The sequence below is a fragment of the Onychomys torridus genome, chromosome 23, assembly GCF_903995425.1.
Source record: "Onychomys torridus chromosome 23, mOncTor1.1, whole genome shotgun sequence".
NCBI lineage: Eukaryota > Metazoa > Chordata > Mammalia > Rodentia > Cricetidae > Onychomys > Onychomys torridus.
In genome coordinates this window covers 12,505,833-12,522,432 of record NC_050465.1, presented here as the reverse complement: position 1 = coordinate 12,522,432, position 16,600 = coordinate 12,505,833, and the positions used below count along the sequence as shown (strand labels likewise).

The 16,600-nt window shown below is 38.2% G+C and overlaps 1 protein-coding gene across 1 annotated transcript in view; it reads left to right on the top strand.

Moving 5' to 3' along the window:
• Slco6a1 (solute carrier organic anion transporter family member 6A1) overlaps positions 1–16,117 on the top strand; it is a 69,292-nt gene extending 53,175 nt beyond the window's left edge. Inside the window, exons 11-14 of the mRNA XM_036173687.1 lie at positions 2,962–3,026; positions 4,118–4,255; positions 11,748–11,812; positions 16,016–16,117. Coding sequence (XP_036029580.1) covers positions 2,962–3,026; positions 4,118–4,255; positions 11,748–11,812; positions 16,016–16,117 — 370 coding nt within the window. The remainder of the gene's footprint in view (positions 1–2,961; positions 3,027–4,117; positions 4,256–11,747; positions 11,813–16,015) is intronic.
• Positions 16,118–16,600: the final 483 nt, after the last annotated feature.

Genomic DNA, 16,600 nt, shown 5'->3' with positions numbered 1-16,600 from the left:
TAGGAAAATGACATTTGAAGTAAGGCTTAAAGTACAGGAGGTGATTCCAGCAATGTATGTAAAGACCTTGGTGGCGAGGGATGCTGCATTTCAATGTAGAGAACAAGGAGGAGGGTGGGCAATTTGGGAGAGTTGGCATAGAATGTGCTTGATGGTATCAAACTAATAATTTTAAGGTTTTCTCTGTGTAGCTTTGTGCCTTTCCTGGATCTTGCTCGGTAGACCAAACTGGCTTTGAACTCACAGAGATCCGCCTGGCTCTGCCTCCCGAGTGCTGGGATAAAAGGCGTGAGCCACCACCGCCCAGCCCAATTTTAAATTCTTAATTTCCTCAGATCTACCGTGTATTCTAACAACTTAGAAGATTCTTAATATTAGGGCATAAAGTAAAGAAAATTTCATTGGCATAATGGTTTTTCAGAGATAACTTGGGAAGCTGTATCTTTCTTTTCAGGTGGATGATATAGGTATAGAATAGGCAATAGTCCTTAGGTGCAGATTGAAGCAAAGGAAGAAAATGGTCACACCCAGAAAGCTTCTCCCTGGGGTGTGGCCTTGAGAAGTTCCTTCCTCATGCTTCCATTTCTTGAAGTTGAGAATACAAAGGGACCAATGGATTTTGTGCAAAGCAGAAAGTTATGTTTAGAATAGCTACCTTATAAGAAGACAGAGACTAAGAATATAAATGTTAGAAATCAGATAAACAGAAGCACCCTTTTAGGAAGAGTACAAATTTCCAGTTTGTTTCCTGACTTGTTAAGCCATCATATTTTAATTTCACTGATCACACAGAACGATTTAGGATGCATTCACTTTGATTAAAAGTCTTAGTCATGCCAGGCAGTGGTGGCGCACGCCTTTAATCCCAGCACTCGGGAGGCAGAGCCAGGCGGATCTCTGTGAGTTTTGAGGCCAGCCTGGTCTAAGAGCGAGTTCCAGGACAGGCACAAAGTCTTAGTCACTAAACATTGACATTTTTTATATATGACTATTATTAATTTCTCCTCCCCCTCCCTGACTTCTCCCTCTTACTGCCCCTCCCCCATTTGTGTGTACACGCATGAGCCATGGCATGAATGTGGAATCAGAGACAAACTCTCTGGAGCTGGTTCTGTCCTTCCACCATATGGTTCTGGGGAATCAGAGTCAGGTTCTCGGATGTCCCCCCAAAGTGCTTTCACCTGCTGAGCCCTTCTCCTAACCTCTGTTCCTAAAGTTTCATGCAGGTGATGCTGGAAACTTAGAGGAATCACTAAGCTTTCAACGTTTGTGTTCAGAAAGATGGCTGATATAAAAGCATATATGAATATTTCTTACTAATTTTACTTGTAACATATATGTGCTTCCGAGGGAAATTCTGTCATACTCCATGTAGGAAAACTCTCATGCTAAATGATGCAGAACCCTCTGTTGTAATTAAGCCTATTTCCAACACTTCAACTTTGTATGAAAACCTATGAACTAAAATTTTGCTTCTCAAATACAGCAGCTATTTTTATCTCTAATCAATCTAATTGTCAAAATTATATCTTATATTTATAGAAAATTAAATTGCTGGCTGAGAATTGGTAATTTTTACTTTTCTGTTAGTAAGAATTTGAGGAAATGTATGCTTGACAGGTCAATATGGGTAGAATTAAGCTGATTTTTTGAAATGTCATAAAACTCAGTGCTGAATTTTTATAAATGAGACATTTTGTAAAGTATTTAAAGTTTTAAAAAAAGAAAATAAACAGCCAGGTAGTGGTGGCACACGCCTGTAATCCCAGCACTTGGGAGGCAGAGGCAGGTGGATCTCTGTGAGTTCGAGGCCAGCCTGGTCTACAGAGCGAGATCCAGGACAGGCTCCAAAGCTACAGAGAAACCCTGTCTCAAAAAAGAAAGAAAGAAAAGAAACAATAAGGGAACTTTACCAAGTACTGATTTAAAATATAGCTCTGCATCATTTTTTTCTTCAACAAATATTAGATTTAATAAACAAGAAATACAGAGATCCTCCTGTTTATTTTTCAACACTCTCATACATAAATGCATATAATCAGTTTTAGCATTTATTCTGTTCTTTTCTTCTTCCCAACCAGCCCCTCCTACCTTTAACGGCTTCTCGATGTGTATGATTTGCCAAATTAATTAGAGTTGCTTGCATTAGTATGGCGGAGCTTCTCCCGTTTAAAATGATATAAAGTTGTTTTTTATTTATTTTGACTAGTGAATATAATAAAGGTACCACATGAAATACACTCAGAAATTAGGACTGTTTAAGTAAAGTTGAAGAAAAGTGCAAACAATTGTAGGTTGGAAGTAAGGAATTGCACAGTGTGGCATGCAGCCACCTCACATTCAAGGGAGTGAGAAAGGAACACCTGTGAGGAAGACACCTTTCTGTGACACTCAGTCACCCCTGTAAGTACGGGGAAGAAGCCTGAAGACACAGACTAGACTTCACCATTCTCCTTCATCCAAAGTACCATTTAGGTAGAACCCAGTCGATAACCTGGAAGTTAAATGTTGTCTTCCCAACATAATTTGTGGAGGGCAGAATCTGTAACAAGCAGCAAACTAGAAACATGTGGAGTGGATGTCACAAAGGTGAAGGAGATTCTAAACAATATTGTCCCTGACAAAGTGAGGAAAGAAACTTTGAGAGGCAGAGGGCTAAATCATTTCAGGAAAAGAAGGCCCTGGTATATCTGATTGATAAAGTTCTTTCTCTTGCGAAGAATAAAGAGGTCTGTAGGCAGCAGATTTAGAAATGGAGACGTGAAATAATTTGCACTATGTCTATAGACCAAATTGAACTTTTGTCAACTAGCTAAAGATTTGTAGCATAAATTATGTAGTATAATTTATAATATATATAATCTATAAATATATTTATTATGTGATTTTTATATATTTACATATAAAACATAAACCTAGCACATGTCATCCATGAGTAATATCATTATTATTTGCTTTCAGAACTGTACCTCCCCCTTTAAAGTCACTGGGCATGGGTGTGACTTATACAGCTTTGAGATTATTTGGTATGTATTGTCAGATATGTTTAGTGTATCTAATTGTTCATATTTATGTATAAACTTGCTTGTGTATATTTAAAATTACAAGTAAAAATAATGTAAAATAACACAAAAGAAGTGAATAGGAGATTGCTTTGAAAACTTTAGGAGCCAATTAAGTACAGAGAGAAAGTATGTGAAATAAAAGCCACCCTGTTAAACAAAATATACATTAATTACATTGTATCATCTGGAGCTATGCATTTGGAATAGAAGTATATTCATCATCTCATACAAGTGACTCTGAGAGATCATACAAAACATCTGTGTACTCACAATAATTTCCTATTTCTTGTGTGCTTGTGAAGCCCCTAAATGGAATAAGATTTTTTTAAATGTTTTCATCACCAATGACTCTTAATGTGATGTTTCTATGGATTTAATTACTACAAGAACAAATTGAAGGGGCTTCCAATGCCGTTTCAAATCCATGACGCCATTTTTTAACTTGCTTGATCTTTTTCAGGCCTGTGAAAGCAGTAACAACTGTTATGAGTTCATGTTTACAGCAGCTATGCTATGTCCAGAGGACAGTATTTTACCACTCTCCTCTCCATCCTCTGGCTCTTGCATTCCTTCAGCCCCCCTTCTATGATGTGCCCTGAGCCTTTGAGAAGAGGAAGGTCATAGAGATGTCACATCCATGGCTGAGCACTGACAGTCAAATATTTTTAGCACTTTGAATAGTAACAGGTCTGTGTTAACACCTGCTGCAATAGGAAGCTTCTCTGATGCAGATCAGAAGCCACACAAATCTGTGGCCACAAATCGTGTATTTAGAATGCAATTTTCCAATGTGATCATTTAGAAACACAACATCAATATTTTGTTTTCTAGGTCATACAACATTTGTATACATGCAGAGATCAGGATATTGATTGGCAGGGTTAATGAGCCAATCAATAAAGAGTATTACAGAATTTTAAATAATGTGTTTAGAGAACTGTGTGTGTGTGTGTGTGTGTGTGTGTGTGTGTGTGTGTGTTTAAGAAGAAATTATTCTAATCCTAGTCAACAGTGTTTCTATGAAGAACTTACATTCAATGACTATTTTATAGGATCCATCCCTGGACCACTACTTTTTCGATTATCAGCAAGTAATTCTTGTATTTACTGGGACATTAATAAATGTGGAATTAGAGGACGTTGTTGGATCTATAATAAGTCAAAAATGGCCTACACACTGTTGGGATTATGTAAGTGATGGGAATCATATAAATTTAAGTAAATAAAATTGATTTTTAGAATTTGAAATTGTTTATAACATGGAAATAATTAACCATGAGTAAATACTTTGATAATTAAAGGCTTATACAATTGTATAGGAAGTATTTTATAAACCTACACTACAGAATTTGTTTTGTTAAGTGGGCTACAGTTCTGCATTATTCTTTAAGAAGGAATGATAATTAAAATGATTTTAGTTAGTTAACTGATTTTGTCTGTACATTTATACAGACAAATTGATTTCCTTATAAATTTTTCAGCTTTATAGTATTAATTAATAATAATATTATCTAAGTCATTATTAATTATTATTAATACTAATATTAGTACTATCTAGTATTATAAATATTAGATAAATTTGAATAAAAATATAGTGGTAAATAGCATCTTCAATATACTGTTATCTCTCTGAACACTAAACTTGATAATTTCTCTGCTGTGGAACAATCTTTGTACGCTGTAAATATGTATTACTTTCATTGGTTAATAAAAGAGCTAACTGGCCAATAGCTGGACAGATAGAGGTTAGGCAGAACTTACAGACAAAAAGAGAGTGGGAAGAAGAGGGAGGAGTCTCAGGAGTTCTGAGGAGACAGGGAGAGATTCAAGGAATGTATTTTGTTAAAAAAGAAAGAAAGAAAGAAAGAAAGAAAGAAAGAAAGGAAAGAAAGGAAAAGATACCACTGCATGACAGAGCATAGGTAAGAAATAAGAGTTAATTTAAAATGTAAGAGCTAGTTAGTAACAAGTTCTGAGTATTTATAATTAATAATAAGTCTCTGTATGGTTCTTTGGGAATTGGCTGGCATGACAGAAAAATCCCCCTACATTTCTCCTTTTTTGGTATTACTAGATATATATTGTGTAATTTTTTTTTAGTTACTGAAATTCTCACATTATTACTAACTATATTTTTTCCAAATGTATATTTCTACATGCCATTGCCTTGGGCAAGGGGTTGGTGTTTGTTAAATAAACATAAAGCAGAAAGAGTGATCAAGACACAGGACAAAGATCTTAGCTCCAAAGTCTTACCCCTGGCCAGTGAGCCAGTGACATACTTTCCATTAAGGCTGTTCCACCCCCACTTCCAAACAGTGCCAACAATCATGAACCAAGTCTTCATATCCCTGAGCCTATGGGGACATTCTCATCCAAACTACCATATTCTACTCCCTGACTCTCAGAAGCTCATGGCTGTATCATCATGTAAATTACATTAGTCTCAACACTGTGAAAGGACCAAAGTCCCTTTGGAGATTCAAGGAAATCCCTTAACTGTAACCCTCCATAAAGTTGAAAGGCCAATTACATACTTCCAGTATTTAAAGGCACATTATACACATTACCTTTCCAAAGTGGGAAAATGAGGACACACTGAGGAAATAACAGACCAAAGCATGATCAAAACTCAGGAGTGAAAATATCTAATCCTGTAGGTCCAGGCCAAGTGTCAAGGGTTTTAGATGGCTCTACCACTCCAGTTTTGCAATATACTGTCCCACTTCCTGTTTGTTGAGGTCGCTTGTAGATATTTCAGTGCTCTGGCATCTCTAAAATCTTGTAGTCTCCACTGCCACCTAGGATTCACTTTCACAGCTTCATACAATGGTCACTTGTGGCCTCTTGGCTTCTCGGAGCCTTCCTCTTGAAGAGACTGCCCTGCCTAGTGTTTGCTGGCCTCAGCAGTTGACTGCAACTCTGAAGGAGGATTTTGCAACTGCACCTCCCACTTTTGCATCTTTCACACTACTACAGTACCTTGTGAGCAAAGTTGTCAGATTTGGCTTCCAGCTTGGCGTGGACCCTCACACCCAGGAGTCACATTGTAGTAGATTTTCTAAGCTTTCTCAGAGCAGAAAACCCTCAGGCTGTCCTGTACAAACTGGAAGGTATCTGGGTACCCTTAGGGTGCCCTTTCCTTTGTTCTAGTGCTGAGGTCTCTTCTTACTAGTTCTGATCTCATTTGACAATTACAGCCTCCTTTGCAGCACTTGCCTTGACTGCAACACTAAACGTCCTAGTACTCCTTTTCTCTCCAAACTGTACATTTTTTTTTTTTTCGAGACAGGGTTTCTCTGTGTAGCTTTGTGTCTTTCCTGGATCTCGCTCTGTAGACCAGGCTGGCCTTGAACTCACAAAGATCTGCCTGTCTCTGCCTCCCGAGTGCTGGGATTAAAGGCGTGCGCCACCACCGCCCGGCTCAAACTGGACATTTTTATTTCATCTCTCTCATTCCTTATTTGTTGAAGACCTACATAAGAGATGTCATTAACATCACACCATGGGTTCAATGATCTGCTGTCTCCGGTCAAGTTCTTGGAATATAGGCAGAAAGTAGACAAATTCTTTATCACAACATCCTAAGAATGGCTGCTAGACCAGTTGTCTTTACTTCCCTCTGAATCTTCCTGAACTGTGCCTCCATAGTCCACATTTCTCTCAGCAGTATTGTTTTCCAGGATCCTACTTGAACAACTCATTAAGTTCTGCTTACAGAATTCAATTGCTTTTCTATTCCACAATTCTAAAGTTTTTCACATTTTTCCAAAAACCAACACAGTCAAGACCTTCATAGCAATAGCCCACTCTCAGGCACCAAATTCTGTATCAATTACTTTCCTATTGCTGTGATAAGATACAGTGACTAAAAGTGACTTACGGAAGAGTTTATTTTGATGTATGGTTCCAGGGTGGTGAGTCAATCATAGTGGGAAGGCATGGGAGCAAGTGGCAGATATGACAGCAGGAAGCTAAGAGATCGCATCTTTAACTGTAAATATGAAGCAGCGAGAATAAACTAAAGTTGGGGTAAGGCTGTGAATTCCCAAAGCCCACCCCCAATAAAAACGTTTCCCCGCCGAGTGGTGGTGTCACATGCCTTTAATCCCAGCACTTAGGAGGCAGAGGCAGGAGGATCTCTGTGAGTTTGAGGCCTGTCTGGCCAGTCTGGGCTACAGAGTGAGTTCCAGGAAAGATGCAAAGCTACATACACAGAGAGACCCTGTCTCAAAAAAAAAAAAAAAAAAAAAAAGGTTTCCTCTAGCAAAGCCATGTCCCCTAACAGGGCCATCCGCTGGGGACCAGTGTTCAAATACCTGAGCCTATGGGAGAAATTCTCCTTCAAACTGCCATAATGAATTACTTTTAAAGGCAGGCATGGGGGAACAAAGGTAGAAGGGCATGGTAATGTGGGGTAGGTTTGGCAAGAGTTAGGAGGATGGGTGGGGGAATGAATATGTCAAATGTAAAGTGTGAAAATCTGAAAGAATTGATTTTAAACATTACACTTGAGGCCGGGCATTGGTGGCGCACACCTTTAATCCCAGCACTCTGGAGGCAGAGCCAGGTGGATCTCTGTGAGTTTGAGGCCAGTCTGGTCTACAGAGAGAGATTCAGGAAAGGCACAAAGCTACACAGAGAAACCCTGTCTTGAAAAACAAAAAACAAAAAAACAAAACAAAACAAAAAATACACTTGAAAGGACCTTAATGGCTTACTTTAAAAACAAAACAAAAAAAAATGTATATATGTTTCACATAGGGGTAATGTGAATTAGGGAAGTAGAGCACCTGTGGCTAAATACAAAGTCTGAATGACACAATGGAAATCCATCCTTTTAATACTATCAGAGTGGAGCAGTGTGGCCTCAACCATGGCTCTGGTGCCACGTCACTAACTATGACCTGAAAATACTAAAGGTAAAAGATAGAAAAAGCCTAATTCATGAATTTTAAATTATAGGGCATTTTGAATGGCATGAGGAAATATGCAACTCTCTTTTGTTCCTTCCAGAATGTAAAATCATCACATCATCCAAGTACATTATGTATCTGCTAACCAGTCAGCAGCCATCTTGGCTTTAATGTCCACGGCTGTGGTACCTCAGGACTTGTGTGCAGGTGGCCTTTATATACATAGTAACTGCCCTCTAAAGCATCAGAGAAGTGATGCCTGGATATGGTGGAGAAGAATCACTGAGTGCTTCTTTTCAATGAAAGGAGAATAAGCTTCCATGCTTCATTAGAAAACTTATCAGATCAAATTTCTAAGATAAACTCCGAGAACTTCTTTACCCATGAAACTGTAAAAGTAGGAAAAAGAAAGCCATGCTAATTTAGATATTTTACCTAAAAGTTAGAAAATGATGGACCCAGCACAAAATGAATGCTTAAATTTGAAAAAGTATTTGTGGGTAAAAGACATGGATACAAAGTGAGTTTTAATTTAATTAATTAATAGCATATTGAACCAAAGTAATGTTGTCTGTGTGTTGTTTGTGTGAGTCTATGTAGTTTGGTGCTATGCAGTTTTGTGTACCCACTGGAGAACCTTGGAATATATTCCCACATGAGGAAGGGATAAAAGATTACTGTAGAGACAGACAACAGAAGACAGTCAGGAGACAGGATATGAACAAAAAACAGCCTCAGAAGAAATAAAAATCATTGGAACTAATTAAAAACTCAAAGCTCACAAAGATAATACCATCTAGTCAGTCTATCAATATGCAGCAGTTGATGAATGGATAACGACAATTGGTCATTACATACCAAATATAATATTCTGCCCTAAAAAAGAAGAAAAACTCAACTCTTTGACAATATGGATAAACCAGATAGACATCATGTATATTATTATTTCATTTTGATTGCTATAAAAAATAGTTGAAACTTGGTGTTTCATAATGAAAAGAAGTTTATTTATTCCACAGTTTGGGAGCTTCAAATTAGAAATAGAATTACCATTTGTAAGGGCCTTTTGGCTGCATCAGATCATGGTACTTGACCTAATGTCTGGAACCCCTGTGTTAGAGAGCTGAGTGCTACCGTGAGAAGTAATCAAGGTCAATTACTTATAAAATTCATATTCCTAGAGTTCTCCATGAGTCTCCCACTGTGCCCTACCTCTTACAAGAGTCGTCATCATGATGTTAGTATGCCAGGATCAAGCTTCTGACACATGAACATCCAATCTGCCACAATGCATCCCTGGCCTCTGAGACCCATGACCTCCTAATGTAAAATATAATAATTCTATCCTCATAGTGCCAAGGCCCCTTCAACATCCCTGCAATGTTCAAAATCACAGGTTCATCTGAGAATTGTTAAGATATGAGATGTTGTTAAAAAAAAAATGTCTACAAAGCAGTATAGCTGGAGTTTTTCTGGTCCTGCCTGGCCCACGGTCAGGACAAATCTCTTTCACCTGCCAGTCCCATAGCTGCTCAGACCCAACCAAGTAAACACACAGAGACTTATATTGCTTATAAACTGTATGATTGTGGCAGGCTTTTTGTTATCTACTTCTTCTGTCTTAAATTAACCCATTTCTATTAATCTACACTTTGCCACATAGCTTGTGGCTTACCAGTATCTTACATCTTGCTTGTCATGGTGGTGGCTGGCAGCGTCTCTCTGCCTCAGCCTTCCACTTCCCAGAATTCTCTTCTCTGCTTGTCCTGCCTATACTTCCTACCTGGCTACTGGGCAATCAATGTTTTATTTATTAACAAATTAGAGCAACACATTTAACATACATAACACCCCACAGCAAAGCCGAAGTGTGACAAGCACAGTGTAAGCATATTTAGTCCAGAGGGAGATGGCAGGAGGTGGAGAAGAGTACTGAGACCATAATGAAGAGTGAAATCTGTCACAGCAGATACTGAAACTTAAAACCCCAAACCTGATCAGGCCTGTTCTACGTGGGCCCCAACCTTGCCCAGGTTTCAAGCTGGTCTCCCTGGCTTGCTTTTGAGAATTTTGTTGAAGCTGTCAGGATCCCAAAACACTTGCCATTTTGCTTCTCTGGACAACTAGCTCCACTTTGTAAGATCTGCTTCCAACATGAGCATTAAGTACCCTTAAGTCTGAGCCACAGGCACTTAGTGGTACCCACCTGGAAGCAAGGAGAGAAAGTTCTGCTAAGTAGCAAGCCTGCTCAGAGTTACAAAGCAGAGCCACTGAAGAATCGAAGGGGCAGACTTCTGGTGCCAAGGGCATTTTCAAAGGGTTATGAAATGTTCTGAAGGCCTGTTTTCATTGTTCTGATGCACAATGATCCACTCCTGTTTAGTCACACGAATCTCATTAGCATGTGCTTACTGGGCCACACTTGTATTTTCTCCTTCCAAACATTTGGTCTTGCTCTTTCCTGACCAGGCTATGAACTCACCAAGTCTCTCCATTGTTTCCTTTTGTTCAGTTGTGATTCTGAATAAAAACAGCCAATACTACCCACAGCATAGGTTACTGTTTTATTGTTTAAACTTCTGCCCTCTGAGCATCGAGCACGTTTCTTGGTATTTCTTTGCATTCTTTGTTCTGCACAATCATTCCATTTCAGTCTTTGTGAGACTGCAGTGTTCAGTCACAGAGTATTCTGGGATAAAAGTGTGCTTCTGCACCTCTTGATCCCATCTGCTACGGAAAATGTACTCAAAGCAGACTCCATGCCACTATCACGATGTTTTCCCCCATTTTTGGATGTTAATTTTTTATTTCTTTAAACATAGAAAATTTTAGTGTATAGTCAGATGAGTTTCTTACTAACACTACACTCTTCAAGGAAGCACAACCAGATGCATTTTTCATAATTTCCCATTCTTCTCTCAAACCCTGTGCTTTCAGAAGAACATTACAGACATTCATTGCTGATAATTTTCATTGTACAATTACAACTGTATCACAGGTAAACTATATCTTTAAGGTAATATCTCTTTAAATATATGAAATATTTGATAAGTGGAAAACATTCATGTTTCTTGTCTTGTGATAAAGCTTTGTTAGATGACTGGTATTGTTTTGCTACATTTTGACTCTAAGTAGCAGGGCTTTTTGTTTATGAATTTTGATTATTTTTATGTAACACTTGTAATTTTCAGAAATTTGAAACTATAAAAACAATTGTACTTTCTATAAATTAATGTTTATAGGTGGAAAGTGATCAATATTTCAAACACTAAAGCTGCTTAAACTTTAAGCAAGTTTTAGCTTTTATTGACAGATAAATTTGAAAAGTATAATTCATTTACATGTTTTCAAATCAATATAGTTCATAAATTGATAAAACATTACCTCTTAAAAGTTATGTGATGAATATGAGAAATTTTGTAAGTATTTTAAAATATTGTATTTAACATAACTTTATAATATTAATTTTATTTTATAATTGGGAATGAATACTTTCAGTAATAAAGTAAATCTTTTCTTCAGGTAAATGGCATTCTTTTAAAAATTTTTGTTAAAAATACAGTTATGCCGGGCAGTGGTAGTGCATGCCTTTAAACCCAGCATTCGGGAGGCAGAGCCAGGCGGATCTCTGTGAGTTCAAGGCCAACCTGGTCTACAAAACGAGTTCTAGGAAAGGTGCAAAGCTACATAGAGAAACTTTCTCTGAAAAAAAAACAAACAAACAAAAATACAGTTACATTATAAGTACTAATTTTTTTTAATTCAGGTAGTGCTTGCAAATTGGTCACAATCTTCCTTCTTTTATCTGCAATTCGTAAATATGATGCCATAGTAGCTGAAAATTCTAACGATATGGACCTGCCTCAAAAGAAAACAAAAGAAACTAAGAAAAGAAAAAATTATTTCTGATTTCTTCATTGGTAAGAATTTTATATTTTCCATTTGTCAATGGAATAGCATATTGATAACTTTTAAAATAATAATAGTGATATACTTACATTTTAACATATGCTTTATATGATTCCTACAAGTTTTATTATGAGCATAGAAATATAGTCTGTTTTAATATTGCTGAAGGTATTTTGAAACATGCACTTAAAACATTTTTTTACTCATAAAAAATTTCTGGGTACCTGCTTTTAATCCCAGCACAGGGTGGCAGAAGCAGACAAATCTCTGAGTTCCAGGCCAGCCTGGTCTACAGAGTAAGTTCCAGGAAAGCCAGAGCTACACAAAGAAATTGTTTCCAAAAAGCAGAAAAAAAAAAAAAACAAAGTATGCTGTCTCAAAGGTAGACACACACACACACACACACACAAAATCTCATTTTATGATTCAAATTATATAAAGTATCTAAAAATTTATAGCCAAAAAGGGGGGGCGGGGTGGCATTTAAAAGCACTGGCTGCTTTTCCAGAGGTCCTGAGTTCAACTCTTAGCAACCACATCTTAAAACCATCTATAATGGGATCGGATGCCCTCTTCTGGCATGTAGGAATACAAGCAGAAAATATAATAAAACATAAAATAAATAAATCTTAAAAATATTGTAGACCTTTTTTTCTGCTTATTTAAAACAAATTTTTTTCTTAGCCAATATATTGTGATTATAGTTTCTCCTCCAGCTACTTCTTCCAGTTTCTCCCACCTCGCTTCCAGACCAATTGCACTCTTTGTCTGTCTGTCATTAGAAAAGAACAGGCTTCCTTCTCCTCTTCTGCCAATTTTCCTGAGCTCTGAGGAGAGAGATGTGATGGAGACATCACATTTAAAGCTGTATGTTCCAAGAACTCTTTTTTTGCATAATGTCTGGCTGTGGTTCTGAGCATCTGTTCCTGTCCCCTGCATGAGGGAGCTTCTCTGATGATGGCTGCATAAGGCTCTGATCTTTGAGTATAGCGGAATACTATAAGGGGTTATTTTACTAAATTCTTTTTAGAGCAGTAGTGTTTGGTTTTATCCTAGGTCTCTGGGCTATCTAGTGTCTGGTTCTTGGTCACCTAACCAGTGTTAGGTATGAGTTCTGGCTTATGGGGTGGGTCATAAGTCAAATCACACATTTGTTGGCTACTCCCACAAGTTCTGTGCATCAGTTCCCTAGCACATCTTGCATGCAGGACATATTGTGAGTCAAAGCTTTTGTGGCTTGGTTGGTGTTTAAATTTCAATTTGGTAGCCTGTAGAGTACTTTCCCACACCAAAGAGAGTAGGATGTAGGTGCTACAAAATGTAGGCACCTGCTGGACTTCTCCATGTCGAATGAGTGATGTGGGTGTTGTCATCAGCAATGGAGCCATGCTGTCAGTTTGTTAAGAGAGACCCATTGTCTTAGCAACTCCATCAGATGCAGCACAGTCCTGATAATGGAAGTCTTATTTGAAACGAGATGTTCTTTTGTACTCCATCTCCCCAATTATTAGGGGACCTCATCTGGATTACCTTCATATATGCTAGGGAGTTTTGATTGCCATAGATTTCCATACCATCCCTCAAATGCCCATCACTTCCAGCTGTCTCCCCTCACATTATCTGTAGTTCCTATTCATTTACTCAGATTTTCCATTCCCAGAATTCCCTCAATTTGTATCTTCTTTATTGACTCTATTTCAGATTTCAAATCTTGGACTGTTTCATTCACCGGTTTAGTTGCTTTTTCTTGGCTTTCTTTAAGGGATTTATTGATTTCTTCCAATCTTTTATTTGTCTTTTCTTTGAATTCTTTAAGGTAAATTTTCATTTCCTCTTCAAAGGCCTCTGTTATATTCTTAAAGTCATTTTTAAGGTCGATTTTTTTTTTCTGCTTCTTCTACTTTGGGATATGTAAGTCTTGTTGATATAGAACCACTAGGCTCTGATGGTGCCATATTGGTCTTTATGTTGTTGACTGTATTTTTGCACTGGTGTCTACTCAACCCTTCCTCCACTCTGTGCAAGTGCTGTCTGTGTCTGAGGGAGCCTCTTTTGGTCCACTTGATATTCTTGATCTAACGGGAGCTCTTGGTCTAATCTGGGCTCTTGGTCCAATTGGTGCTGGTGGATTCTGTGTCTCAGAGAGCAGATCTTAGTCCTATGGGTGCCATTGGGCTTTGTCTCAGGGAGCAGCTAATCCTAATTGGTGCAGGATGGGACCCATTTTCTTAGTGAGAAAGTGGGGGAAGAGGCAGCTGGAGGTTCCTTGGGGCTCCAATGGCTTTGGGGGAGGGGCATGGAATGTGCAGCTGGGGCCTAGGGGCTAGAGACCTGGTCTGCCCAGTTCAGAGATAGGGTCTTACCTGTTGCCAATTGGTGCAGGATGGGCTTATGACTGGTTTTTGCTGGAGTCACTGGGGGTCTTTTTCTTGGCGAGGGGGGCAGGGAGAGGTTTATAATTTCTTGTAGCTCCCATAGCTCTCTATTTCATTTTTGTCTAGATGACCTGTCCATTGGTGAGAGTAGAGTATTGAAGTCTCCCACTATCAGTGTGTGAGGATCAATATGTTATATAAGTAGTAGTAGTGTTTCATTTACAAACTTGGATGCCCTTGTGTTTATGGCATAGATGTTAATTGAAATGTCATCTTGGTGGAGTTTTCCTTTGATGAGTGTGTGACATGGTTCTTTATTTCTTTTGATTGGTTTTGGTTTGAAGTCTATTATGTTAGCTGTTACATGGCTACATCAGCCTGTTTCTTAGATCCATGTGCTTAGAACATCTTTTACTAACCTTTTAACCTGAGGTAATGTCTGTCCTAGAAAGATGAGGTGTGTTTCTTGAACACAGTAGAAAGATATGTCCCGGTTTTGCATCCATTCTGTTAGTCTCTTTGAGACCACTGATATTGAAAGTTATCAATGACCAATGGTTGTTGGTGTCTGTTATTTTGTTTCTTCTGGTGGTGGTGGTAGTAATGGTGGTGGTACTGGTGTGTGTGTGTGTGTGTGTGTGTGTATGTGTGTGTGTCTGGCTGTCTGTGTCCCCTCTTTTGATTTTGCTAGTGTAAGATTATTCCCTGTGCTTCTATGTGTATATAGTAAATTTCCTTAGGTTAGAGTTTTCTTTCCAGCACCTTCTGTAGGGTGGGATTTGTACATAGATATTGTTTAAATTTTGCTTTATCATGGAATATCTCTTGTTTTCTCCATCTGTGGTGGTTGAAAGTTTTGCTGAGTATAATAATCTGCGCTGGCATCTGTTATCTCTTATAGTCTCAAGTATATCTGTCTATGTCCTTCTGACTTTTAGAATCTCCAATTGAGAATCCAGGTGTAATTCTAATAGCTCTGCCTTTATGTGTTACTTGGCCTTTTTCTCTTGCAGCTTTTAATATTCTTTCTTTGTTATCTGTGTTTAGTGTTTTGATTATTATGTGGTCAAGGGTCTTTCTTTTCTGGTCCAATCTATTTGGTGTTTTGTATGCTTCTGGTATTTTTATACTCATCTCTTTCTTTAGGGTAGGAAAATTTTCATTTATGATTTTATTAAAATCTTATTTGGGACTGTGAGCTATGAATCATCTTCTTGTATTCATATTGTATTCATGAAATGTCATCACATATCTCTATGTTTTACCCTCACCTGAGTTTTATTAACAGTGCCTAATAATCTGCATCAATTGCCTGTTTTTTCCTTTATTCTTCAATTCATAATTAATCACAACTATATCTTGTAAAGAAACATTTGTACTTGGATATAGAAATGTATCAATAAATGTGTGGAATTTTTTCCCAGTTAAAATGTGCTTCTAAAGAGATTTTAATTTTTCATATATTATAATACAGAATTTCTTTATATTTTCCAAGTACTAAATAAATTTTTTTTTTTTATAGCAAGAACACATAAGCCAGTTTTCTCTGCTGTTTCCCTGGGGCCAGTCACTAACATAATGTGGCCCTGCATGGAAGGGTGGCTCTATCCATGACCATGACAAGCAGAGGAGAGCATGAAGCAGGAAATAGGCGCTGTACTCACACTCCTTAGATTGAAGATGCAATATGAAAAACTGTAAGCTAGTTATATGTGAAAATTGACCGACATTTTTTGGTTTAAACCCGCAGGACTGGAGAACCTGTGAGGATCTGAATTCTAAGGATAACACTCTATCCTTTGAAGATTTCATAAGATTTGTGCTGGACTATAATTCAGAAGAGGAAATATAGCAGAAAAGTATCTCTGTGGGTGTTCATTTTCACAATAAAGAATACTCTAATGAAACATTTATTTTTTCTTTATTAAGAAAAGTTTATTCATTTCACATAACAACCACAGATCCCCTCTCATCCCTCCTTCTGCTCTCCCCCCCAGTGTTCCCCCCAACCCATCCTCTATCCCCTCCTGTAGAGAGCTGCGTGCCACACCCTAGAGATGGTGCCGGCTTCTGCCTTCCACCTTCCCGATGGTGAGCGCTCTCGGTGATAAACAATTCCATATTCCGCTTGGCTTTAGGATCTGGCTTGTTTCCATATACCTGGACCTGTCTGCGATGCCCACGTGGCGGTTTAGGGTTGGCTACCCAGAGGCTATTAGGGCTGAGGGGGGAGGCTCCCCCCCGGGGTCAGAAGATTGTTTAAGGTTCCTGAATAAACTGCAGAAAGAAGAGCTCGCTCGGTGTTGCGTCTTCCTTGCTGGTCGAGGCGGTCACA